The sequence below is a fragment of the Phymastichus coffea genome, unplaced genomic scaffold, assembly GCF_024137745.1.
Source record: "Phymastichus coffea isolate CEN01 unplaced genomic scaffold, Cenicafe_Pcof_1.1 PCOF00043, whole genome shotgun sequence".
In the NCBI taxonomy this organism is placed as follows: Eukaryota; Metazoa; Arthropoda; class Insecta; order Hymenoptera; family Eulophidae; genus Phymastichus; species Phymastichus coffea.
The window spans coordinates 1190164-1216047 of record NW_026706854.1 but is presented as its reverse complement, the minus strand read 5'-3'; the positions used below and the strand labels follow the sequence as shown (position 1 = coordinate 1216047).

Sequence of the window (25884 nt, the reverse complement as noted above, 5' to 3'; positions counted from 1 at the left end):
CGATACAATAATATGGGTTTAAAAATCAGCAAAAACTTAAGTGGCACAACCAATTTAAACGATAAAATTGACGTTCATGGAAAAAAAAAATATTCTCATAACCAGAAAACAATAATTTTGAGTAAAACATCTTACACAAAAAATAAATCACTTAAGGATAAGAGGAATCTTTTTTTTACAAAAATACATTTTGTTTAGTACTTCTTTTGCATAATCTTTTATTTCGTTGTTCTTTACGATTGCATAAACAAAGAACGTTCCGTAGGATATATTACGTGTTTACATTTCTTTTCAATGAGTGATCAATGGAGAAAAATCCATGAAGCATCGCGAGTAAAGTTTTACAGAAAGACCGAATTAAAATATCGGAATGAGTTTCGTTCCAAATAAGCATTTATCTTTTCATTCCATCTTGCTGCTGTTCCAAGCCCTGAGACTCTTTCAAGTCGAGTAATTGGCCGCCTTCTTCCGACGGCTTTTCGAGCAAGTTTTGGATGAAACACGCTCAGCCAAGCGGTAAGATTTCCTGCCGAAATAAATAGCTGCAGAGTAGCTTTCTGCTCGTTCGTTGTGAGTAAAATAGAAACTCATGGCCATACTACAAAATCCAGCAAGCGAAACTTAAAACAATAACTAAAAATCCTTCTGACTGTGTTTTAATATACCAGTCGCGTATTGACAATGAATAGAAAGCACAAGAGAGGAAGAGAGAGAGAGAGAGAGAGAGAGAGAGAAAGAGAGAAAGTTTAGTAGATCTCGATAAATTACAAATCGCATTGCCACGTGATAAATTTCAGCGTCGTTATAATCTCTTATTTTGAAAAGTGTATAACGTGCACCGGGAAAGATCATGAAGGGATGTGATTCGTGAAAGAAGCGTTCTGTCAAGTGAGGAGGGTTTTTGGGGGTGCGTTTTGAGATTGCAAGAAAATCCTTATTTCCGGACCGCAGAAACGCCCCCTAAAGATTGATTTGACTGTATCAGTTATCCATTCCAATCGCGTTCACGCGCTTGTAATTTCCTGCTTTGGGTTTCGGTGAAATTGTCTCCGATCTCAGCGCAAAGTATCAACATGAAGTATCAGGAACTTTTGTCAAAAAAAGCTCTCAATATAAATATCGATGATCAACCTCCTTTCAAAGAAACAACTTCTTGTCTGACCAAACTCGAACTGTTCTACTTCAAGTTGAAATATCACGTTTGTAGTTACGATCGAGCACTCAATGGAAAATTGTGCGAACACGCATGGTATCTATTTTGTCATACAGTATCGGCGAGTTCGGAAGCCCATAAACGGCGGAAAATTAAATTCCAAGAAATTGCTGTCTCTTTGAGATAGCCGCGTGGAGCAGAAAGCGTACAATGAGAGGGAGAGAGAGAGAGAAAGTATCGCAAGCTTACCGCATCGATAATGTAGAGTGAGATGCACGCTGCTCTCCAAAGAAAGAGGGCCAGAAAGATAATGGTCGCCCGAGGCTCTCCCTGCTCTGTATCGCGATAGCCGCGTTTCCTTTTTCTTCTTTCGTCTTCCTTTTTTGCTATCTTTTATCTAGTGAAGCTTTTTTTGTGCCCTCTTTGAGCCGTCGCATGGCTCGTTTAAAGCCGGCAGCGCTTGACTCCACGAAAGGTCAACGAGGAGTGAAACAAACGGCCGCTCCGACGAAGAACAAACCTCACGGGCGTGCCAGTCTATATAGATATCTCCCTTTCCTCTTATCTCTCGCTGGCTCTTTGTCACCTCTGCTAGAGATGCTTATGGATTGGGCGTTCTGCTCGCCAGACGCTGAAACAAAATGAAACAAAGCGACTTCGAGACGACGATGGGGATTGAAGAGAAGTCTCTCAAAGTACTGAATGGATCGTACGACATCTGATTGCTAGAGAAATTATCAGAGGATTCAGCAGAGAGGATCAAAAGCTATCGTGGTACTTTGAGAATTTTATTGCGCTAAGTCTTTACTTGGCACTTTTCATACTTCGATGTTCGAGATAAACGTCATCGAAGAATAGCAAGCATTCTTAGACTGGTAATTTAAATTTTTTGTTGCCGACAAGCAATTTTAACACGAGTGAAGCACATTGACGCTGTTTGATGGAAAATTATAAATACAGCTAGTTGCATTCTAACGAATGTGAGCGAAGAGGAGAAAAAAAACTACAATGGGAGAACGAAATACGGCATCGTACAGTACACGAGCATTGCATGCAAATACCATAAAGCGCAGAAGAAGCGAGGCAAAAGTAAGCTAAAGCCTCCTTTTGAGTAGAGCATCGCCGAGACAATTTTATTGTCGTGAAAAAGGCCAACGAGACTCATCAAGGCGTGTAATTCAAGTCGCAGCGGGGATGGGAAGACGCTGCAAGTAGTTGCAAAATATAACCGCAGGCCACGGCAAGCCTCGCGCTAGAGCGAGAGAGAGAGATTACGTTTTTATGCGCCATAATTTTGGGACGAAACGAAGAAAACGGATAATCGAGGAGAAGAAGCGCATTGTGCGCTCTCGCGTACTATTCGATGCTTCGCGTCGTCCCGGGGAAATGGCGTCGTTATACTTATCGGTGTGCTCTCGCGCCACAAAAGAATTCTGCCCATTCAGTCGCCGAATGTTTTTCCAACCTCTACGATTTTACTTCTCCCCCTGTCGAGACACTCTTTCGCGTTTATGACTCACCTAGCTCGCGGCACTGCTGACGCTTTCTAATTTACAGCTCGACGATTGACGATCCCGTAGCTTGATTTCAAATCAGTTCGTTTCGCTAGAGAAACCAGATTTTTTTCACACTTTCAATATAATTTATTCCTTCAAGTATTTACTTATTTTATTATGGAAGGTAAAATTTAGTTTAAAAATCATCAATGAAGCATCTACATTACATTCAAAAACTCACTTTAATTGAAGGTTAATAGTGAAATTATAATAAAGTCAAATATCTAGATTTCATCAAACCGCATTATGACCAATGTTGAATATGAGCATTATTTGATTACTCAAAAAATAATTTTAGAGTAAATGCTATCATTTTTAGCGATTCACAAGAAAAATGTTATCAGTTGAAAAATATATAAATAAGCTCAGCATCGTGGTCATGTAAGAGTAAATAGAGAGCGAAAGAGAGAGAGAGAGAGAGAGAGAGAGAGAGAGAGAGAGAGAGCGACGGGCTTTTTTATAAAAAGGGCATACAACTAGCGATTCGCGATTTGGGGCAGCTGGACATAGAGGAAAAGAGAGTTACGAGTACATCGTCCTGTGGTCTTGGAAAATGGCTGTGCTGGTCATCAGGGGGAATGTTTTCGTTCCATTTTCCTGGGCGTTGCTCCATCGGAGTCGTGAGATATCCGCATGCACATACTTCCGTTTCTCTCTCTCTCTCTCTCTCTTCTAGAAGTAAAGAGAAGGGGAAAAAGGTCGTGAACGACGACGAGGATTTTCCGCGATGAGAGAAAGAGCCAGCAGTTTCGCGCTCCTACCGACATGACAATGGGGCGCAGTCAGTATGAATTCTCACTGCGGCGTGTGGCCTTTGTGCTTTCACCCAGTTATTTAAATACAATGGAGATGTGCAAAGTATTTCTGCTCTCCAGCTTTTGTAAGCGGGTGGGATGAATTTTAGGCAATTCAAAACATGGTGCTTCCAGTTGGTACTTTATAATTTCGACTTAATATATACAATATTTGCTTATTATTCACCACTAATTATTTTAATACTGGAATAATTTTTAAATACATAAAAATAATTTTTTACTTTCAAAATAGTTAAATATCAATCAATCTAGTTCTTTTCAACTATAAATATATCAAGAGCTGGATTCTTACTTAAGTACCTGTACTTTCTACCTGATTTTTTAAAGAGACTTTACATACTTTAAATGTACGATTTATGATTTCTTTTCATGAGAATGAATATTTTTGAAAATATAAGATTCAGATTAATACGAAAATTAGTTTAACTCATATTCATCAAATATTACTATATTGGAAGGCACTTTCATAGAAACTTTCCGACACTTGTCATCTTTATGAAAATGGGAATTGCCTCGGGCTTGACTGCAGAAATCAGCAGTGTGTTCGTAATTCGTTAGATCTTACCATCGGTTAAACTGTTTAGTTGGCTCTAGCCGCTGGCATTTTATCGGCTTTATTTTTAATCCAATATCGCTTTATTTGATAGAAAGAATTGACGCTAGTGAATCTTGTCGTAGCATGGAATTATTAGTGATAATTATTAGCATTAAAATTAAAAATTATATAGAACAGGAATCCTTTTTTTAAATACATGTCAATGAAATGTTATTAACTAATAGCAAAGTTTAACGAAATTGAAAAATTTGTCGATACATTTCCAATATTTGTTTAAAAAAGATAGTCGCGTGGTTCCTTTTACCGCTAGATTTTAACAAATTACGTACTTTTCTATTTTGTCGATATAATAGCTGTTTGATATCATAAATAGATTGTAACTTTGAGATAAACGAAAACGTGCAGAAAGTAGTATTGATAAGAAAAATTCAAAAATAATTGGCAATATTTGAATATTTTCTATAGATAGAATTAAGAAATAGGTAGAATTAAAAACAAATAACATACTCGTAGGTACCACCGTGTTCTTAAAATTATAAATTCGTGTATTTCTATACTATTTTGATATTTTAATTAATTAAAACCTTTAACATAATGGAATATTCGCTTGTGAATTTCTCCACATAATAATTCATAGGTAATACACTGAAAAAGATTGACCCAATAGATAAGTTTATTAAAAAAACTCTGAACCGCTCACAGCACAAAGTTTTGTCACGAATACATTTGATATTTCCGCAAAACAGAACACGATCCATTTTAAAGTGTAAACGACGCATTATGCGAGACCCTCGGCTGCTCTTTCAGAAAAATAGCGAAGGAAGTGGGAGAGCGAGAGAGGGAAACTATAGTAGCCGCAAACTCAAGCAAAACTTGGCTCTGCACATGCAGATCCGCGATAAGCTGGGCGTCGCAGGCGCGCACGGTCTATAGGCACGGGAGTTGCGCGCATCTGCGCGAAACACAAACTTTCCACTCGTCCTGATCCTACTCGCACTACTTGAGATTCTCGATTCGCCCTCTCGATTTTCCTCCTACGCCGAGTCTGCTTTATTTACCTCTTTTCGAGCTCAAGAAGATTTTTGACAAGAGTGCTTTTCTCTTCCCTTTATTTTTCCATTTTTTGAGAATCCCCGTTATAACAAACATGCGAGCGTATATTTTTTTAGCTCAATAGCCACTCCACAGCTGAAAAGAAATGACATTTTTTTTTCGTCTGACTAGACTTTTTTATCTATCTAGTAAAAAGATCGTTAATGTTACTGGGACTTATGTCCTTTTAAAATCTTTTAAAGTTAAAAATTCAAGGGTGCAATTTAGCATCGACAGTCTTGAAGCTTGTCGGAGAGAGAGTGAGAGGGAGTACTACAGCGCATCCAAGATGAACTTCCGTTCTCTTGCTGCGTTCTCGAGAACTACTTCACTTGCAATCGAGTATTTATAATCATCCAAGTCAAGTAAATACCCATTTTCGCGCTGCAGTAAATTGAACTTTCCATCCAATTAATAAACAAGTGATCATCAAGAATATAGTCAAGTTGACGTCTCCTCGTCGGCGTCGACAATTTTCTCTTCTGCAGCTCTCAACTTGATGTCATTGCACGAAAGTGATTGGCGTTGCCTCACACGCAGGCGCGCGCACGACGACTAATTCCATCGGAGCGCGCAACTTGGTAATGCGTTTCTTGCGGCTTGGCGCCATTACGTATTAGCGCGAGTAGGTAAATGCCGCGCGGCAGCCACTGGCAATGCGCCAGAGACTCCACTCACAGGCGCGTACAAAAAGAGAGCGAGACGAAGCCATCGATCCGCCTGAACCGCCCTACAACGATGCGAGCGCGTTCAACAAGAAACGAGCTCTCTCGCGTAACACAGGACACCTTATATCGTCGCGACAGCTGCGGGACATGCCTACCGTCACTCCCGCGCCAAAGCTTATTACGAGTTCACTCCAGTTGCTACCATTGTAGCCTCCTGTTTATGGCTTGTTATGATGATGACATCGATGAAAGCCACAACATCAAACTTTGCAGTCAAACTCAGTACCTTGTAGCTATAGCAGCTTAATATCTAGCATTAATTTCAATTTTTTTTTCTTTTGAGAACTAAAATAAAAATGACTTTTCAATGTTAAACACTTCATTCAAGTTACTTTTATACAAAACTGGCTTAACATAGACCGTATTCAAGGTAAAAAAGCGATCTAGCATATTTTGTGTTTTGAGTGCCGGAATAAAAAAAGGCGAAATTATGCAAGGGTATATTAAACGAAAAATATCGTTACAGGAACTGTAGAATATTATAATTCTCGGCTTGCTAATTAAAATGTGTACAGCCGAAAAAAAATTGAGAAAAAAAAAGAGAAAGAGATACGCGTGACGCATGAAAAGCGTAACTCGGTTCACATAAATTTGTTATTCTCCAACGTAAGTTTACCTCCGAGTTCCAACTTCAGCGTGTGCCACCTTTTTCTACCACGCCAGTGAGTAAATTTTCCGCTGAACTCCGGCTCTAGTTTTCCAAGCCAACCACCGAGCCAACTAGAATATTTGTGTTTATTTGAAAGACAATTTCTTCTTACAAGCGTATTAAGCGAAACTTATCATGATTCCAATTAAAACATCGCCACAGAAACGAATAACGAAAGAAAGAGCAAAACATTAATACAGCGCCGTCCTACTTTTCGCGCGTACTCTCAAACACGACTATCCAATTATTGAAGCCGACGGCAGGCGCCAAAATTAATTACAACGAAACAACCCTTGATTCAAAACCAGATCTCGTTAGGAAGAGACGTCCCACGCCCGTGACTCGCCAACGTGTAACGGGAACAACGAGAGAAGATGAGGCCGCGAGCACGTATACGCTCGCGTGAGCACGCAGTGCCAGCTGTCACAGTGCTCGGTGCAAAAGCGCGATCCTAAGTATCGGATCGCAGGCAAACAGAGCTCCAGCTAATAAGCGTTAATACGAAGGTCTGTTAATTAACCTGGACAAGCGTAAGTAAAACAGACACTCGCGTACGTTCTCTACACTGCTCCAACCATGTATTAAGCATAAGTTACGCAATAATCCCGCTTTCAGAATGCATTTTTAAAAATCCATCGGAATGCTACAATTAGAAAGCATCCGGATCTGAAAAAATTCAAGGCATGTCACTAGTGAAATATTTGACTGCTAAAAATATTCCACCCAACGTTCTGTTACTCTAAAAGAATGCGGTCAATTTGCGTGTCTCCTCCCGAAAACTTCAATAAATATGAGCAACCGTAGAAAAAAATATTCGAGGCGGAAAAAGCGAGTCTCGCGGCAAAACTAGCTTTCGGTTAAAAAAAAGAGAGATAGAGAATTAAACCCACACACACTTTGTTGCAATTCAGACTGTTCGCGATAAGCTCGTAGCTTGTGTGCGCGGCTGTTTCAATGCGAGTCTGTAGGCGCGCGTGCTGGTGTCAATGTGTCACAGGGAAACGCGTCGCATAAACTAGAGCGTCGCGAAAAGAAAAAAAAATGCCTGTGAAATACGCACGATGAGTAAGTAAACTCAGTTAGAATAGCAACGCGGCGTGTGTTTTACGTAATTTTGCCTTTTAATTTTAAACGTGAAACAGTTGTTTGATATTCGTTTCGCGATTCGTAGTATTTATGAACATGAAGCAGACAAATCTTTCATTTGAATTTCGTAAACATATACCTTTTTCCTGCTCGGCAATTTCATCATATTCACATACGCATATTCGACAATTTCATTATAGCACGCACCGGCGCAACTCGTCAAAGGCCTGTTTAAAGGTGTTGAACTGGCGTACAAGTTTTCCAAGTAAAGTTGAATGATTTATCGATTAGTATTTAACATTCAGTCGGCAACACGTCAATGTCTGCTGTAAAAGTCAATTCAGCATCGATTAAACATTGGAGCTCGTTTACTCAGTTGCGCACAATAATCATAATTACAAGTTCACAGTTACGTGACCAAATGAAGATGATATTCACGTATTCTATGCATAAAAGCGCTCGAAGCTGAGAGAAGCAAACGTATATGGCTTAGATTCAGATGTACATTGCAGGAGAGTATGAGTGAGGAGCGAGTCATCCGGCTCGGATTTCACTTTGATATCACGCCTGCTCTCCATTACAGACGGACAGACGCGTGACATCTAATCTGTATGCGCGCTCTCATGCCCGTGCACTCACGATATACCATTACTCGATACGCGTCGCTCATATGGACACCTGTATTGCTTGGGATCGTAGTGCATTATGCAATGCGAGAAACGTGCAATGACATAATCATTCTCTCTCCCTCTCTCTCTTTCTCTCTCTCTCTCTCTCTCTCTCTCTCTCTCTACCTTGAACCGTGCCACTGTTCTTGTTGAATAATTTACTGACACATGTGTATGGTGATAAAGGCCGCTTTGCCGGGCTGTTACCCTCGTCTATTCCTTCTTATATATACCATCCTCTGCGGTCTGGCCTGTGTAGAGACATTATACGACGACTTATGGAGTATCAACTTTAAATCGACGACTATTGAACAACGTCTTTCGAAAATTCATAGTTTTTGTTACGTCTTCAATGTTTTGCTGCTTCTCAAATGAATAGAGTAATAAAAAGTCAACATTTCCCCATTTGTCTATGTGTAAGAATGAGAGAAAGTCGCTATGTTATCTCATTCAAAATTTAAGATTTTAAGAGATCAAAGTTTTTACCTATAAATTTTCATTCGGCCGTACACTCATATTGTAATTGAATCAATGTTTCACTTTCCATGCTCCAGAATTCTGCGTAACATTATTAAACCCAATTTTTTGGTTTCCATATTTCGTTATGGAAACAGGAATTACACTATAGCTGTTCAGTTGGAGTTCAAATTTCTTTTTTAGTTTTTATTTTATTCCTTTTGACAATGAAAAAGGGAAACATTAACTTTTATCGTACTCATAAAAATTTTATCGTATTGTTGGAATTGGAAAATACTTAACAATTAAAAATTATGACCTAATCGGCTTTTCGAGACGGATTTTAACTCACGACGTGTATACAAATGGCCGACGATTAACTTTTGTCAAAGGATTTATCAAAGAGTTTCAGCGCTCAGTGTACAAGAATGTAATTAAAGCTCCCGGCTAGATTATGGGGCAAGAAAACAGAAGGATGAGCGTGAGTATTCGATCTGTATCAAGTTAAGTTTAATAGTCAAAAGTGGAAAGATCGGAATCTCCATGGGGTGATTAACGATGCGAATAAGCTTCATGATAGTCATCGCAACAAAAGCATTGTGCTCTCTCTCTCTCCCTCACTTTCGACACTCGCGTTAGCGTTTGATACGCGGAATCGCGTGTTTAGCGTATGTGCTACGCCAAGTTTGATTAAGTTGTAGAGAATCACCGAGTAGTGCGCCACTCCTCCCGCGTGTTGGCCTCCAAACAGATACAGCTACAAGTTAATTAAACCTCTCCCCCCTTCGCTTGCTCGTACTAACATGTAGCGCATCCATTGACTTTTATTTCATTTCGATGTTTTGTGGCTCAATCACAAACAACTATATGCTACACGCGCTTACCGATCAATAAACTGTTCTCTCTCTATCTCTATATCTCCCGCGAAACGCGTGTACCTTTCGCCGGCAGCCCTTCTGCAACGTCTGACTGTGACAAACCAATTTTCAGACATCAATCTGTTTCGCTTTGAGCATATGTATGTGTGTGCGGGTACTTGAAATATAAGAAATAACAACCTCGCTGAAAATCCCGTGGTTATTTGAGACTCGATGGCCCTCGCGTGCTCAGCAATACGATGAACTCTGGCAAATAACTCCTCGTAACGAGGCCTCTCTAGTCTCCTGGAATCTGTTTTGTTGCTTTTTTTAGCTTATTGTTCGTTTGCTTTCATAAGACAATATCGATGAAAGCAATACGAAATGAAACCGGAAAAGCTGAGGTATTTTTCAATATTGACTAATCTAACTTACTCACATCGACAGAATGTATTCGAAGCTCGCTGCGATTACTGGTATGTCTTGAAATTTCGTTATCAAGAAAATAGAATGCGCCTTGTCACGCACATTATTATGAAAATTTATTAAAGGATGCAAATAAGGCTGTCAGTTAGTAATGACTCTGTGTGCCAGGTACGAAGCTCGTGAGAGTGAAAAGTGAAAGCAGAGTAAATTAGCGGAGATAGCTTCGGTCTGTCAATCACACATTCCGACTTGAGCTAAACATTGAATGGCATTGTCGTTGCAGGAAGCGGCGAGGCGTGGCTGAAGAGCGAGAAACACGCAGATCTGGGCAGTGAGATCCAACTACCTTGCATACTCAAGCTGCCCCAGTGCATCGGTCTGCACAGCATTAAATGGTACCAAGGCAACGAGCGCATCTTCGTGTACAGTGCCGAAGGAGCCGAAACTCTTGCTACCGACGAAGTCGCCTCTAGGTATGTTCTGTAATACGCTAGAACACACTCATGTTATGCTCCTCAGTTCCTCCTAGTTCCCGTTGGAACCTCGGATGCTCGGACGCGCACCTCGTCAACGTTATTTATATGACGAGGTCGTTAATATAACTCACTGTCAAAAAATTGTTAATTAAAACTTCGATTGTCAAAGAGCCGCAGGCTCAGGTAGAGAATCTCATAAGGGTTTATTAATTGAGATGAGCGACACGAGCGTCGGCGGTTTTCGCTTGATAATAAACCAAGTTTTGTATACGCGCCCCCTAGCCTTTCTATACCGTGTACATGCCTACGAGCCTTGCGAAATTGTTAAGATTATCAGGTTAGTTTCAAACTCGTGACAGTTAAGTTAATTTTACGAATAACTGATCATCGGAACTGTGTTTTTATATATTTTTTATCTTTCGCCCATGTCAAACTGTATTTTCAAACAATATTTTCCAAAATTGAGATTCCAGAATATGTTTACAATTGTTCAAGACAAGCCGTAGAGCTGCTTTCAATTTATCTGAAATAAATTTTTGAAACTTACTGTATTGACAAAAGATATTAAACAAGAATTCGTTTACACTCGAGCTTTCATTATTGACGTATAGATAGAGATAGAGATTTATCTCGAGTACATATTTTTTTCAAATGTTTTATTTACAAACATAAACAAAAACGCGATCTTTTCTGTATTTATTGAAAAATATCATTATCAATATATCAAACAGAATTGAACGAAGAATGTGGTTTAAAAATATTTACCTTAAACAACTTATTTAAATACTAATTAATTCTAAAATGATATTGAGATCAATTGAAATAAAAGTGTATTCTCAGTATGCTTCATATCAACGTTATAAATATTGGTCCAACATTTATCTATGCAATAAGTTCACTGCATATCGAGTGTTCAATGGAATAATAACAAAATAGTTTGCAATAACAAAATAGTTGTACGCCAAACAAAACAAAAGAACATAGCTCACACTGCACTACTAGTTTTAGGATGATTGCCAAACCGACAGCTCTGAACAAATTCGACAGAGGGAGAGAGAAAGAGAGAAAGAGAGAGAGAGAGGGAGAGAGAGAGAGAGAGAGAGAGAGAGAGAGAGAGAGAGAGAGAGAGAGAGAGAGAGAACTGACCATCGGTCATAGCCGCAAGAAACGTCATAGCCGAATGAATCTGTATGGGTACACACGTGCGCGCGCGCGCGCGCTGGCATGTTTGATTTGTAATTAGTATTAAACGCCACGAGCACAAGCGCCACGCGAAACGTAGATATTATTTGGAGACCACACTCACGAAGGACGCTGGCTGTCGTCCAGCATTTTCGAATACACGAAAGTCAATCGACGTCACGCTGTTGTTTACTCCCTCGCCAATATGACGGATACGCATGTTATCGGCTCTCATATTTTACCTGCTGCTTTCTTTTTGTTTCCGTTTCAATGAACTTACGGCTACATTCACGAGGTTTGTGCGCACGCTACTCCGAGTAATTTACGTCAATGAAAGCTTTTTTTATCCCGTTGCCGCGTGGACGGGGAAAGAGGGAGAAACAGAATTTACGAACCTACTTCGCGCTAACTTTCCTTTTTTTACTTCTCGGCTATAAGAATGAAACACGGTAAAGATATAAGCCAGCCGCGTTAAAAGTTATATCGGGTATGTACGTAAAGTGACAGGGATTGATCAATAGTCGATAAGTGAAGAATTACATATTCTTTGGCGAATATAAGCCTTTGAGAGGTCAGCCGCAAAATATAATTTTTCAAGAGCTCAATAGAACCTTAAGTTGAAAAGTGGATAAAGCTGCTTGAAAAAAGATAAAGTGAAATACGAATAATGCATAGGCAGTATATCGACGCCGCACTTTCTTTCGGTTAAGCTCGACCGCTCAATGACGTTAATGGGTTGCTGCTGCTACTGCTATTGCTACCAGCAACGCTACGTTGAAACAATGGGGAGTAGAGGACTGCGTTCAGGATTTAAACAGCTATAAATGTATCGCTTAAATCGCTTTAAGCTTCGGCCCAATGAAATTCTGCTAAGGTTTTTATTGCTTAGGCAAAACTTTATTTACTTATGATCATGATTCACCACCAGAAAGCTTCATTTTTCACAAAAATGTCTGACTGAAAACTTGACTGAAGATGAATCATTTGAAATTACGCGACTCGTTAGTCATAGCATGGCAATCGTATAAATTCAAAGCTGCCTCCCGTTCCCTCTTGAGTTGGCTTAATGAGGAAATACGAAGATAGAGAGAGAGAGAGAGAGAGAGAGAGAGAGAGAGAGAGAGACAGAGAGAGAGTGAGAGAGCGCTGCACGTAAGCCTATATTGAGCAAGATTTATTCATGTCGTAGTGGCCTAATGCAAAGTTTGACGTCCTCTTTGCCGCCATTATCGTGGCTGTCCAACAGTTATGCCTTTCGCGTGTAACAAGATTCTCGCACAAGCTTCATGCATACTATGATTCACAACCGTGACGAAAATGTTACTGCTACCGTTATTTGCGGTTCTTTTTTATAGACTCGTCCGACTAAGCGTAGAGTCGTTCTACTGTACTGAAATGTAGATATGCGGAAGCCAATCAATAACAAGTTTCGATTGTTTTCAACTAGCACTCAGCGCGAATGGTTCAGTTCATTGTTAACTTTCCTATCTAACAAAACGAAAATGAAAGCGAGAGAGAGAGAGAGAGAGAGAGAGAGAGAGATAGATAGAGAGAAAAAGAAAACGAAAAACAATGACATCTGCAATTCAATGCTATAGATATAGAATTTCAGGGAGGCGTTGAGGCTGCAACTGTTATCGCGAGTGAGAGGGGTTTCGTATCGTCAAGACGCGAGTATAAAGTGGCGCAGCTGTGCCGCGAGGCTAAATACCTCGAGGCTTCACAATTTTCAGACAATCTGACCTGAAATGGAGTGTGCGCTCGAGCCCATCGATTCGCTCCTCTCTCTCTCTCTCTCTCTCACTCTCCTGTGTGCGCGCAAACGTTTTCCCTCGCTAGAACGTGCTCATTGCCCTCCAGGCGATTGCCGATCCTCTCGCTTTCTCGCTCTGTGCTTCGCTTTACACGCGAGCGCGGGCACACACGTACATACACACACATCCAGTAACACAGTGAGAGAGAAAGAGGTTGTATTCGACGTCTAGTGCTGACAAAGAAGGATTGAACATGTGAAGAAGACAACGAGAAATCGGAAATTGAATGCATAAGCAGTGCAGGTTTACGCGAGAGCGTCGCTTCGAGACCAGGACTATGCTAAATTGTAAATGAATGAAAACGGATTTCAATACTTCTCGTTTAATAGCTTTGAAAAAAAAACTTAAAAGTCGCGAAATAACAAAACAAAACCATCTTCGATCAATTTACGCAATAATTGAATAAGGAAACAAATTATAAACCATACTAAATAACTGTTATAAAAAACTTCTGTGGGGAAAAAACCGTTATATTACAAATAAACTTAATTTAACAAAAGAACTAGCTTTCAAGAGTAAAGTGCCTGAACGGTACCTAAAAACATGTTATGACGTTTCCGCTCTGCCGCGTGCATCTCGAATTTTCCAGCTTGCCTCTCTGCTCACCGCTACTGCGGGATCGGACCTTTACGCGAGCCTAATTCGTCGACGCTTCTGCTCTCCTGCTCCTGCATTCTAGCTTGCACTTCGCTCGGCTGCCTATCGGCTAAGGCTTAACCATGTGCTAACTCTTTCCGTATATAGGAGCCCGACAGTCCGATAGCCATGTGCATACCGTGGGCATTACAGTCTCCAGGACTAACCCCGGATCTGTACTTGACGACAGGATAACGATGACGCACGATGAGCTCGTCTATGTCAATGGGTTGAACTCAGAACAACGAGATGCATTGGCACACACGCTGATACAGTCGCATGTACAATATGCCACAGCACGTTATGCGATCAATTGCAGTTGCATTTCACAGTACTCGCTTATTCCTTCAATATACGCATCTTGTTTCCTTGAACTTACGTTTACAAGTTTTTTTTTGGCTAGAATTATGAGTGTGTCAACTTCGATCCTCTCAAATTATATTGTGTTTGGTACGCTGCCTTTTTCCGATAAGGTATCGAAATCTCACGTTTATGACTAATGATTCTCGTGTTTTGATATTCAAACGGTTCAAACACCTAATTGTGCAACTTTTCACCAACAATGATTTTAAATATCTGTCATTTCACTTATCAAATATTGTTCGAACAATAATCTGCTTTCACTTGTTAATTATTATTCAAATACTTTAGCAACACCATTTCGTATATTCATTCATTATACCGGCAGCATTTATTCATGTAAAAGCTGTGGATTATAATATTGATATTATATACTATGCAATCCGATTAAGCAAAGAGTAACATTTCATTAATCAGATTAAACATCAAGAATATGTTATTCAAGTTATTTGGTATATGCGGTATAATATGCGAAGGAAAATTTTATCAGATCTCTAGATTGGTATTTAAAAATTAACAACATATGTAAGCGAAAACATTAGTTTAAATAATATAAATTTTAATGTCGTCGTCTTCGAGCTGAAAGCAACAGAAGTTTGCTTGGGAACTGATTGGAAAAGAATGTTGAAGTAGGTATAGAGTTGGCGAGCAAATGCAAGTAATTTTGGTAAACACGCCGACGCGAGAAGATAAATAGAAAGAAAGAAGGCGGCCAAGAGTTAGATAAAGCTGTGGAGAAAAATCAAAGCGAGGAGCGAAGGAAATACAGTTGGCGCGAGCAAGGGAAGGTCGAAGGAGAGAAGACAAACGGAAAAAAAGTAGCGCGGTAAAGCAACGGTCGTCTAAAATGCGCGCGCGGCACGACGAAATACTCTCAGCGGGGCTCCCCGGAACTTTGGAAAGATATCCAATGAAAAGCTCTGGAGACTTTCCTTACCTCCGGTTTTCTTTCTCATTCTTCTTATATCTATACTTCTTCCTTTCTCACTCTTGCCCGGTACTGCACTCATAACGAGCCACCGCGCTGCCGCCAAAGTTGGATCTTTCATTTCGAGATCGTCTCTCTCTCTCTCTCTCCATCTCCGACAGCAAGTTGCTTCGTTATCGAGAGACAGGGCGGGAGAGGCAAGAGCAATTAACGATTAATGCGCAGCCGGCACGACGAGGATAAAAAGCTTGTGTACTTTCCACCATGCTTTCCCGTGTCCTTGCCTAACTTTTCACTTAGCACTACGATCCACTCTTGCTATATCCCATGCGCCACGGGTAAACCTAATCGATTATCTTTTTTTTTCTTTCAATCAATTTCCAGGATGTCGATGATCGTACCGAAAGACAACGTGACCAAGTCGTACTTGAAGATCACCAATTTGACACTCGATGACGAGGCGCTGTACAAATGCGAGGTGACATACTTAGCCGTCAATAGAGAATGCAACAATGTGCAACACATCACTCTCAACGTCACTGGTAACGTAATACATTTTCATTACCTCTGTCTTTATTTCACTACCTCTGTATTTACTCTCCGAGAAAAGCATCATTCTCTCGCGAGCATGAAATTTATTTCAGTCTTTCGAATAGCTTCGCTGGTGGCAGCTCAAATGTTATTTTGCTTTTATTCGCGCGTTTATCTTGGCCAGACACATGCGAAAAAGTGTTTACGGAAAAGGGACATTCCTTTGGAAATTTTACGCGAGCTCCTTCCTTGTCCGATAATGCCCTGTGGCTTTTCGGTAAGCAACGCGCCCCCTCCCCCCAGCATCACTTTCAACGTTTAACAAGCGTGCGCGCAGGTGCGACGGTTCAATCGTACAATTAGTCGAGCAATTGTTTTTGCGTGGAAAATAGCCGCGACGACGAAACAGCAACGTAGCTTGAAGCGAATTTCAACGAGAACAAGAGAACGAGGATAGCGCTCTTCACTTTACTCGTCGCCGGAGCTAACAAATGTCCTTTTCTCCTCTCGTCCATTCTTATTCTCGTACTCGACGACGTTCCAGCGGGGGCGCGTGTTAAATTAAAAATTGAAAGTGGTTTAGAATTAAATGACATTTTAGTGCTTTTCCAACGACTCTCCAACATTTTTTCGCCTTTCTCTCTCACGCACACTTTTTTTTGTTAGCTTCGTTAGACTTTTTAGCGCCAACTTTTTCCTCGCTCGTTTAGCGTGCCTCCCATCTGCTAACCAAGTTATTTTTTATTCATTAAAACTGCGGTTTGCACGCTCATTAGTATTTCTTCGAATTGAAACTAAGCTGTAACTACTTGAGTACTACGTATGCTTCACTTTCCTGAACTCTACTAGGTAGTATTAAAACGATATGCGGAAAGGTAATTTTTTACTATCCAATGTTCTAATTAAATGTTTTGAAAGATAGTGCACTGTATTAACATGCTTCGTTTGTCTAATTTGTAAAAATCTCTATTAAAATAATTGCTTTGTGCCAAGCTTATCATTAAAATTTAAACACTAGAATCCATCACGCTTAATTTTATCACAAGTAATTTTCCCATAATCTTTTAATAATTTGTTCGTGATTGGTCAAATCTCATCAGAGCAATGTAAGTTCGCTGAAAAAAAATTATTATACGTAAACAAGAACATTGACAATAAAAAAAAATTTCATCGGCAAAGAGAGAATTATTTCACACTTTGAACATCTGTATTTAGCTCAGTACTTGCCACTTAAATATTGTTTCGATGCGCTTGCTCAAGTAGCGTTAATTGACGCTGCTTATATATATAGCACAAGTAAGAAAGAATTCGTCTGTCCACGTTGAGGAGTCTTGGAAAATTCCTTCATCCTTTCCTTGGAGACAAAGTTTTTTCCGCGCCGGGATAAGACCTTATACATCTGCCGGGGATAAGGGCGCTTTATCGCTAAAAAGTGTACGCTACTTTTACGCTTTTTACCACTTCTTTTTTTTCTCTTCTTCTTCTGCTTCTTCTACTCCCTCGTTCCCTTGCCTTCTTTTTCTGCGTTACTTGAACTTTTTAAGTAATTTTAATCCCCTCGCTGGAGGCAAAGCTTTTAAATGGTGATTCATGATAACAGTAATTGAATGAGTTATTTATTTATTTCCGCAAGCTAAATTTACTTGCGAAAATCTGCGTCTCTTGGCAAAAATTTTATAGATACCTTCTATAGAACTATTTATCGTCTGAATTAATTTATTTTTGCTAGATCGAAAATAAAGTTGGCATTATAGCGCGTTAGTATAGAAATATGTGTTTGAATTTTACTTTTGAATGATCAATCAGTATAGCCAAAAATTAGATGTGCGAAACATGTTACAAATAGAAGTTAATTGATGAGAACAATGAGAACATTTTCCTCGGGGAATAATGGTAGGATAATTTGCCTGAGAAGAGACAATTCGACACAATTAAGGAAGCCAAGCCATGAAAGCTTTGTGATTTTCAAGCACCTTTGTACGAAGCGTCTATTGGAAAATTCATCAGCCGCAGCAATCACGACGTATTCGCTCGACAAATCCATTTCACATGCATCAAACGGAAAAGTCGTTTGATTAAAGATAGCAATTGATTCGCCGAGATTTCTCCGAAAAAATCTCTGGTAGTTAGATTCTGATTTGATTGATATTTTTCGCATATAGACGTGAAATGTAGAACTTTTTTCAGGAAGTAAATCGAATAAACAAACACGCATTCGCGTTTGAACATCAAAGAACTTTATTAAAATGTTGTTTGAATCAACTAAATACTTTAAAAAATACAATTATATAGAAAGTCTCCCGTAAACTTTGACATAAGAAATGATCATTTATAACGATTTTGTTTACATCACAAAATTTCAAAGATAATGTATCATTGAAATTCATTACTGTTTCACGTTGAAACAATAATCTTTTCTAAACTTGAGCATAATCATGAAATAACAGAGAAAGTTTACGAGAACTTGTCAGACCAACTGCACTCGAGTCGCTCTACTTATACTTTGGCAAAGGCACTTGCCATGTTATTTTATTAAGTTGAAATGCATTGTTGGCCAAGTTTAGGCCCAAGCAATGCATTTCGTCGTCAAACAATGTTCCTGAATTGCGAACGTCGCCGACGGCATCGTCGTTCCCAAACTCTACATCACAGTGCCAAACTTACTCATCTCTCTCTCACTCTCTTTCTCTTTCTGTTCATTTTCTATTTTATTTTATTTTATTTTAGTTTTTATGTTTTATTCTTCACGGTTAGCTTTCCCATCTCGCGTCTTCGACGAAATTATAAAACGAGTTGAATTGAGCTCGATAATCTTTAAATGTATTGCTACATCACTCATCAAGAAATAAGTTTCAGCCCTTTGCACGTGTTACAGTTGTTCGAAACGACTTAGCGTTCAATCTACCATACTCTATGTTGGTGTGACTGCCTCTTACGAGAAAAACCAATAGAGCGAAGACTTTCTAGTTATTGAATTACGCGTCAATTAAGTAAGCAAGTCGATATTACAGACAATGCAGCTTAGCAAAAAATTCTTTGCGCTCTCTCATCTTTTCAAAGTACCATCGTTTGCATCAAGTATAGGGTTTCACAATTATTGCTGCATCTTTGAAAGAGTATCGTAACTTTCGCCGTATTCCATCCTTTACAAATAATGATTTTTATATTCGTATTTGTTATTATCGTTAAAAGATTTTAACATTCCAATTTACCATTTATATTGCAAATAAATTATAAATATACGAATTTTTTTTCATCTTATTTTGAAATACAGTTTTAACGTTTTCATCTTAGATTTGATTAGTGATGCATTTTAACTCTCTAGTGTATCTTTAAAACTTTTCTACTGTTTATTTTTCAAGTATAAAAAAGTTTTGAAAGAATTTGCCTTCAAAATTCACGGCGTAGCATATCTATTTTTCAGTGTCGGCTATCACAAACTCATTTATACGTTAGTCAACAACTGATGTACAAGATTATCTCTTTGTCAGATAAAAAAAAAGTATCTTTCTAAAGTGTAGGCCAAGAAAAAAAAGAAGAAATGTGTAAATACATCAATTTCATAAACTGCGTCGTTGGAATTTTAACGAAGTGACCCCAAGTCGCACTGCCAGCAAATACGCTCGTTGGCTTTCATTCGTGCGGCAAGGGAGGAGGTCAACACAATTTACGTAAACTTCTTTTTTCTTTTCCTTCTTCTCGGATGCATATAAATGCCATGCGACGCGGTTACGGTGGTGCTCGCAAAGAGCCAAAGAATACCGAAGATAATTCTGCAAGCTTGTGAAAAGCTATAATTAATTCTTGGGCGGCCGAGAAAAAAAATTTCCTTTGTTAATTAAATGCCAGAAGTTAGTTCAATGCGACGAGCGTGTTTATTAATTTTCTAATTAGAATGATACGCCGGAATTTGTCGCCCTCTCGTAGTCGAGATCTCATTCACCCACACTGCCTTTGAAGCTCAACGTATGATATTATATTTCTTTGGTGGGAGATTATCGTAGGAGCTTGCTTTATATGTACAACGAGCGAGCCAGTAAGTGTGGCGGTGTAACGCGCGCAGTTTCGAATCTATGGCGCGTGCTACTGTAACTAACCATAACACAGCGTTACCTAGAATTACTGGTTTACTTAGTCCTAATGACGTTATATGATTCATCGTTTGCCGGCCAATATAGACCAGCTGCTGAGGGTATGTGTTTGCATTATCCTTGGTCTTGTGTTTATCGTGGGCGTGCTAGCCATGGAGCTTGCTTACCAGTTTTCGGTTTTCCCCTGTGTGAGCTTATCTATAGATTACGATAATCCATTTTACTTCAAATAAATCGCACGATGGCGAATTAAAAATAACGCGCTAATACATGATTCATAATCTGGGAATACTCGTTGTATATCTTTCACGTTGTCGTCTCGCTTTATTCAGCCGAAACGTACTGTAAAAACAGCGAACCAAACGTAAAAAAGTTGTTTTTGCTTACCGCGCATTGTCCCCCTCCAATCTTAATTATTTTATGCTCGGATATTGGCTATCAACGAACATGCGAAACAAATCGATTGCCTCGCTTCTTTTTATTTTGTATCTTCCATCTCGCCTTTCGCCTATAGATTTTATTTTTTTCCATCACTCTTTACTTTGATTTTCTCGCGCACATATATATATATACATATATATAACCAACAAAAAAATAACGCATGGTGCGCCCCGTTAAACGTGCCTCTCGGAAATCGGTGATTGGATATCAACTATAAATCCAGTCGGAATTTATCTCAGCTTCGAAATCTTCATTCGTGCGAGCTTTCCAACGTTACATTTTTTCTTCCGTTCGTTAGTTTCGAAACACAAATCAATCGGGTTCGAGTTATCTTGAACCTATTACTCTTAACGAGAATAGGAAACAAACAAGAATGCAACAGTGAAACATAAATTGGAAAAAGAGATCCTGCATTTACCATTGAAATTTTTGATTGAGCAAACTATAATCTTCAGTCCATATCGTCACTTGATTTGGGTTAAATAATATTCGAAATTTATCAAGCCGTGTATCGAAAGCTCGCATCTATTATGTAACTTTTACAAATCATTAATGCTATTAAAGCCCGTAAAAATAATTTTACGAGACTGAAGAGATGAATTTTTTATCGGTGACGATGATCCCTCATTTATCTAACAAATTTTAATAAATATCCTGACGGAAAATCAACTTGGACTACGGTAATTTGCCCAGAATTTAAATTCGATATCCAGATCAGCAGCGATTACATTAACATTCGGCTGAGTAATACTGCAAATGGGGAAAATAGATTTTTCGCCAGCGGAGGGACGGAAGGTGAACCAGCGAAAATCCATTTGAAAGATCGAGCATGGAAAAGGCTGGGAGGAAAAGAGACGCCAGAGTGCGGCAAGTTAACGTACACAGAAGCAAGAGAAACAAAGAGAGGATCGAGAAGAGCGGCCTTTTTCCTCTAGCCCGCGATATTAACCACTCGAGGATTTATTGCCGGTCGAGCGAAATTAAAATTGATCTTGGAAAGTGGAATATGAAAACGTCGCGCGCTGGAAACCTCGTCAAAATGCCAAGAGTGCTACCGCCAAGTCTGAAGTTCAAGCAACGAAAAAATAATAGAAACGAGACGAGAACGAGAGGCAAGTATTGCTTGGATACTGCCAAAGCGACTATCGGATCCGCTGAAACTTTGCAAAGATGGACCTCGTAGAAATGGAAAACACGTGTATTTTTCGATTTTAGCCGAAAGGGAACTTGCAGATATTTATACCCATAGTGTATAGTTAAAGCCGATGATCGGAAAAGAAAATTTTAATGCTTGCGCAGATTCTACTAGCAACGCGTAACCTTATCCGTAACAATCGGAGAGAGCGGGGCCAGCGAGACTGGGATGCGGTAGGCGCGGAAATTGAATTTTGCCGAAATTCCAAATCCAGCTCGTGCGCACATGGATAATTACATCAGGAATGATTCAGAGCTTTCGACACACCCCTCGAGCATTGTAAATTCCGTGCCAAAGCGGAATGCAAGCACTCGTGAGGGAGAGAGGGCTAGAGAGAAAAGCAATCCGAGCGAGCGAGCAGACGCGTATACATGTCTCTCGTGGCGTCGGCGGATTTTTCTCAATTTGGGAAATTGGCAGAAGTGTACTGCAATCAGGGCTCTGTGTGTGCCTCGCGTCGCTGCCTTTCGCACATACATCTATAGAGATAGGCAACGCGGATGGCACGCATCCAAGCTGATCGACTTAGCAGCATCTTTCCCACACGTAGCTCGCCCCAACTCCGATTGATCGTCGCCTGACACTTTGACTTATTTACTGTGCAGCTACTTGCATTATTGAAGCACTAGTCGCTCAATTTTTGCATTTCAAAGCTGCGCACGACGACGCGCGATTGCTTAACGTAGACGGAAACGTGCTTCGTCGGAAGAACAGCTTGCCTTCAAATTTTCCTCGATCAGATCGCGCGAATGTCTTATTCTCTTTTCCAGTTCAGTTGCATACAGAAGAGGCGTATTGAAAGTATCGGTGACGAATATCGGTCAACAAATCAGATGACCAGTCATCATAGCAGCTGCTTACAATTGAACCAATTGCCAGAGGAGAGCATTTATGTTTGCATGTCCAGCACAACTGTTTTCAAAAGCTCGAAGTAGCTTTTGATGCGCAGTAAAAGGCACACTATCTGAAAATGATTGTCAAAGGGTATCATGATATTCCATAGAAATTGACTTTCAGTTTGAATGAAATGAAATTAATAGGAGAATTGATTTTGTGTAAAGCGCATTTTCAGGTTTTCAAAACTACGAGTAGAAAGTAGGATAAATTCGTCTGATCAAAGCTTTAATGCTCTTATCAGACGAGCTTTTCGAAACATGCGGAAACTTGAAAACATGCTTAGTTTACGTCATAAAAATTGACACGTTCTCATCGGTACTGCACAGGGTATGAAAGTATCCAAGCTTAAAAATATTTTCGAGTGATCATTCCTCACAAAGTAATAGATACGTATACGCGAAAGAAGCTTTTACGCCTTTGGTTCTCTGGATTCTTGATAATATTTCCTCGATAAACACGCGTTGCTACTTTGGAGTGTAAGAGAAGTTGGAAGAAGTCGAGGCGTTATCCATCTCTTTTCTTCTTACGAGTCGCATCGATCTTGCGCGTTTTTCGAGTCATCGATTCTGCAGACGTCAGCCTCCGTCGCGCGTTACGAAGTCGAGTCGCGCGACAAGAGAGAGAAAGAGAAAAAGAGAGAAAGAGAGAAAGGGATAAATTTGGTTACCGAGCGCGAGTGTGCACGCGAGAGAAAGAGAGAGAGAGAGAGAGAGAGAGAAGAAGAAGTAGGCTACGAGCAAGCGACTGGGAAAGAAACGTATCCGGCCTACTAAGTTGCGCAGCGCGCATATTGAGTTGCCTTGATGTAGTTTGCTGGAGTTTGACTTTTTCTGCGACAAAAGTGCATTGGTGATTTTACTTTTTTTCATTTGATACGCTGTTTCATTTGAAGGATGCCAATCGCCTAAATTTATTTTTCTATATATATTCCACACTCGTGACTAGAAATAAGTTAGCTCTATATTTATATTTGCATTATTGATTAGTGATTGAATTTACGATTTTTAGAACAGGCTCATAATGCTACAGACTTAAGAATATTTATAATAAGTTCGCTACCGAGTGAGGCAATATGTATCTGAAAATCAATTTAGAAAGTCAATATACTCTAAATAACGTAATATATTCAGGTAAAAATGTAAATATCGTCGGATATTGAGCATTAAGCTGGGACTAGAATCAAATAGAAAAAAAAGCGTTGGTTCTGAAAAACCTATTTGATTTGCTCGTAATACTTACCAAGGTTCGATTCAGCACGAATGATCATTCCTTCGAGACATTTAGTCGAAAACCTTTAAATATAGACACACTTTCAGAATGGATTTTCGCGATAGATCGAGGAGAATGGCTTAACAAGGTAAGATAGAGAGAGTATAAGAACGTTGCTACAGCGAGCAGTGGGCGGCGAAAACTGCAACGGGTAATTGAAAAAGTTTAATCACTCGGGAGCGCGACGGGCGAGCCGATTTTAATCGCGAGCCCCTACAACTGGTGCGCGTGTGAACGTTCGCTAGACGGCAGCAGCGGCGAGGCGTGCAGGTCTCGAAGTGTGAACGTTCAACCGAGACAAACTTAAGTACTTTTATATTGCAATAGAAATTAAAGTACTTTTAATGGTAGTCGTGTTAAATATTGTCAAATCATATCTCGCTGTGACCATAGTCAGCATATTTGCATTCGATTGATCTTAAGCACGTAACAAACTCGACTATTGAATTGTAGAGCATCTCGCAAACAACGTAAATGTTCTATGAGAAGTACGTGTATATGTTGGAATTGCCAGCTTATTTAACATTCATACTTATATTGCATACGTAGCTTATTTCTCTAATTGATATCTATGAAATAACTTAAATATGTATGTCAATTGAAACGCGCGGCAAAAAAATGCCATGATCATTCCTATTGGAGTTACGAGCGCAAAAACAGCTCTCACCTCGAAAAGGCGTTCGTAAAACGATGAAATTGAAAGCACGACATGATTTTTCCAATAATTGCGGGCGGAGATTAGATTAATCGAGATAATTAACTGCAACGCAAGTGAAATCAATAAGAGGAGGGTGAGTTGGAGAGAAGAATAATAAGTATAACGGGGCATCTGAGACCAGCGCACGGCGGTATTGTTTACCGCTCTCAAGCTACTCTACCACTTGGCTGCGCGGAGTCTGATTTATCGCTTCCTTACTAAAAAGCATTTAAAGTCAGGCGCCGCGGCAGCGCAGAACTTTTCACTTGCAAAAGAATGAAATAATTTCAGGAGCCACCCGCGCGAGCGAGCGACACACGGGAAGTCCGAGCCATTTCGCGCGCTTACGCTTTTCCTCGCGAACTACTCTTTCTCCTTCGCCTTTTCACGTGCCAGCAAAGTTTTGTGTTTCGTCGGGCCCTTCGTTGCCATTCGAGTCACGACTATCCCAAGTTTCGCGCGCGATTGGCAAGAGAGAGTCAGAGAGAGGGTGAGAGCGGGAAAGATAGATTATCTTATTACGCTGTCTTTCGAAAAGGTAGATCTTTTATTTTTTCCTCTTCTTTGTAAATAAATAGAATTAGTTTAGGAAGATTTTCGCTACAGCGATATAACTTACTGGCCAAAACAATTCATCATTTACGTCTGCTCTCGTGTTGGAGACATCGGACCCGAAAAAAAAGAAAAACGAAAGCCGGAAACTTTCTCGGAATAAAAGATTCTTTCTTCGCCTTGGCCCTCAAGAGACAAAAAAAAAAGTAGCTTTCTTAGTTTGTAACTGACGGACTGTTATGCAAGTTTTATTTAATAACGCGCAAACGCAAGAACATTATGGGCGTCTGACATGAGCTTGGTTCCCACTACTTACACGATATTACGTTGCTCTACGTATGCTTCAACTTTTGCCTCGGCAACTTCGAGCTGCGCTTTTTTCAACTCTCGTTCGTTCTCTTGCCGGGAGTCAAATTTTTTCCTCTCTGCGAGCGCGCAAGAGTTTTCGACAGCAACAGCCAAGCTAGAAAGTCGTTAGAATGTACTTTGGAATTCAGGGTGAAAACTCTCAGCACGTGATGTTTTCCTCTCTCGCGCACAGGCTCGTACATGTCTAGATACATATGTATGTGCAGCGATCTTGGCATTATAAAGTTGTTAATCTGCTGAGCGACGTCGCCGCTGGCACTATCGGTGGGAAAACTATCAAGAGATAAGAAAGTGAAAAACTCATTAGAGGGGAGGAGAGCAAACGGAAAGAGAAAGAGAGAGGGAGAAGTCGCGAATCTCGTGCATAAGTATAGCGTAGGCTCGCGCCCAGTCGTGGTGGCAAT

The 25884-nt window shown here is 39.9% G+C and overlaps 1 protein-coding gene across 2 annotated transcripts in view; it reads left to right on the top strand.

Annotated features, from left to right (window-relative positions):
* Positions 1 to 25884, top strand: part of LOC131664191 (hemicentin-1) — a 111533-nt gene that overhangs the window by 41798 nt on the left and 43851 nt on the right. For both annotated transcript variants that reach the window (XM_058935088.1, XM_058935089.1), the window contains exons 2-3: positions 10326 to 10515; positions 15823 to 15980. In XM_058935088.1, the coding sequence (XP_058791071.1) occupies positions 10326 to 10515; positions 15823 to 15980 (348 nt within the window). The remainder of the gene's footprint in view (positions 1 to 10325; positions 10516 to 15822; positions 15981 to 25884) is intronic.